At 61.7% G+C, this 2,420-nt stretch overlaps 1 protein-coding gene across 1 annotated transcript; it reads right to left on the bottom strand.

Moving 5' to 3' along the window:
* Nucleotides 1–1,679: 1,679 nt before the first annotated feature.
* SERP1 (stress associated endoplasmic reticulum protein 1) lies at nt 1,680–2,409 on the bottom strand. Its single transcript, XM_059855946.1, has 3 exons — nt 2,236–2,409; nt 2,072–2,147; nt 1,680–1,908 (listed from the first exon to the last, which is right to left on the bottom strand). The coding sequence occupies exons 1-3, from the start codon at nt 2,317–2,319 to the stop codon at nt 1,868–1,870; spliced, it is 201 nt and encodes a 66-aa protein (XP_059711929.1). The 5' UTR covers nt 2,320–2,409; the 3' UTR covers nt 1,680–1,867.
* Between the last annotated feature and the right edge of the window lie 11 nt (nt 2,410–2,420).

Below are 2,420 nucleotides of genomic sequence, written 5' to 3'. Positions count from 1 at the left end.
AACAAGTGTGGTGTTTTGCAGCATTTGTTCTTGGATGTGTGGAGCCAGAGCGCAGCTGGGGCCAGAAGGGCCCTGCAGAGATGGCCCCAGCCAGCCCCAGCCCTGGCACTGCAGCCGCCCATGGCCCCGCACGCTGCCGGCACAGCGCTGCACACACCTCTGTGGCCAGCCTGCACCAAAGCAAGGATCTACCGAACCAACTCTGCTGCCCGCGAGCAGCTGCCGAGCTGGCACAGCCAGGGCCTGGGGCCGCTGTGGCGTTCCCAGGGAGCAGAGGCAGGAGCTGAGAGGAAGGCACCTGCTGAGCCTCTGTGGCCGGTCCCAGAGGGAAGGGGAGCAGCAGCTGGGTGTATCCAGAGCCTTGGCAGCCCCAGCTCACGGCCCGTGGTGCCAGCCTGGCCCCGGCCCGGCGGCTCCTCTCAGGGAAAAGCCAATCAGTCCCTGATTGTGTGAAGGGCCGAGCCTCAACAGCCAGCAGAGCCTTGCCTTGCCCACATCAGAGTGAACACAGCTTGCGTTTGAAAAGAACTTTATTCAAAATCAGCGATGATACAGACTGCCCCCACTGTCACAGCACAAGGTGTCCCAGCACAAGGTTCCCGTGCCCTGGGCGGCCCCGGCTCACAGCAGTCCCAGTGATTCCATATGGAAATACAACACGTACAGATCTGCTCCTTCACGGCTAACAGGCAATTCAGTAACCTCAACCCATTTTGTTTTCTATTATTTCTAGTGTAACCAGACTTAACATTTGAAACCTGGAGAAAAGAAATCTTCCTTTAGCAACAGTGTGCACCAGCAGAGCAATTCCCACCACCTTTGCCACCACGCAGACAGCAGAGCCAGCAGGCGTCAGGGCCATCAGCAGGGAAATATGATCAATAGCAGCATTTTCCACGTGATCTCAAGTTACAGTCGTCTACAGAAGAAGGAACTGTGATCACCAGTAGGGAAGCAGTTAAGTACTAAATCCATTGTTAAAAGAAATCGAGTTGAAGGCAGGTTTTACCTTAAATAGGATTAAATATATATTGCAAGACACACCACACTCTGCAGGGGCTGCACATACAGAAGCAGAACTGTGGGCAGGGAGGCAGCATGTGTCCCCCCCCGCACCCAATATTCCCACACAACATTGTCAAATTTAAAACTATCACCACTTGTTGAAAGTTGTCCAAGAAGTATTTACAGCACAGGCAGGGCCAGGAGAGGCTTGGGGAGCCGCAGGTCTGGCCAGGGTGCTCCCGCAGTCCACGGAGCTCCAGCAGTGGGTCCTGCCAGAGCAGCTGCTGCCCGGCCGTGCCAGCTCCTCACACCCCACCACCCCTGGACAGACAAGCGTTTTGCGTGGGTTAGGACAAAGCTACAGGCGGTGCCGTGGCGTGGGGACGGCGAGCACTGCCCATGCTGCAGTGCCCGCCCGGCGCACACGGGAGGATGCACGGCGGGGCTCAGAGCACGACAGGCTCCTCGGGAACATGCTGCGCAGTCGGGCTCCAGCCTCTGCAGGAATCCTGGCTTCCAGCGTCAAATAAAGCCATTTCCAGCTATACAGCGAGGGTGGCACTGATCTGGGACCGGTGTTTAAACAGATGCCAGTTCCTACGGACCTAAGTCGCATATAGCTCCACGTATTACAGAGACCAGGCCGGATCTTCAGCGAATAAGTAGGTCCACGATTGTAGATCAACAACAGACTTTTATTGCTTTATACATGTGGTGCTGTTCAAGGCACTGTGGCACGGGCTAGAAAACTCGGAATGACTCGTGAAGGGACCTGGAATGCGACACGGCTGGAGCCGCGCGCCGCTCCTCGGCAGCTGCCGCGGCGGCCGGGGCCGGCGGGCCATGGCCCGACACCGGCCCCTCACATGCCCATCCGGATGCTCTGGATGATCTGGAAGATAGCTGCAAGAGAGCGGAGAGGGGAGCGCTCGCTGGGCAGCGCCAGCAGCGAGCTCGGGGGCCCCGAGGGGCAGCGCCCGGCCCCGAGGAGCAGCGCCCGGCCCCGAGGGGCAGCGCCCGGCCCGCAGCCGCCGCCGGACCCGGCCGCCCGCGCGCGGCCGCTCACCTGATCCGCAGACCACGAAGATGAAGAGAGCCAACAGCCAGGGCCCGACCGACGCCTTCTCCTCCGGGGCCGTTCTCTGCGAGCACAGCACCGCCGTCAGCGCAGCGCGGCCCGGCCCCGCCACCCCCGCCCGTGCCCGCCCGGCTCGGCCCGGCCCCGCGCACCGAGGTCTTGGCGACGTTCCCTCGCTGGGTGATGTTCTTGCTGTGCTTCTCGTTGGCCATACGGATGCGCTGCTTGGCCACCATGTCCGCGCTCGGCCCGGTCCGGCCCGGCCGCCGCTGCCGCGTCAGCACCGCGCGCTCCGCACGCCGGGAGCGCGCCGGGGGCGGGGCCCGCGCGCGCCAAC

Source organism: Haemorhous mexicanus, chromosome 10 (genome assembly GCF_027477595.1).
Source record: "Haemorhous mexicanus isolate bHaeMex1 chromosome 10, bHaeMex1.pri, whole genome shotgun sequence".
In the NCBI taxonomy this organism is placed as follows: domain Eukaryota; kingdom Metazoa; phylum Chordata; class Aves; order Passeriformes; family Fringillidae; genus Haemorhous; species Haemorhous mexicanus.
This window is presented reverse-complemented; position numbering and strand designations above follow the sequence as displayed.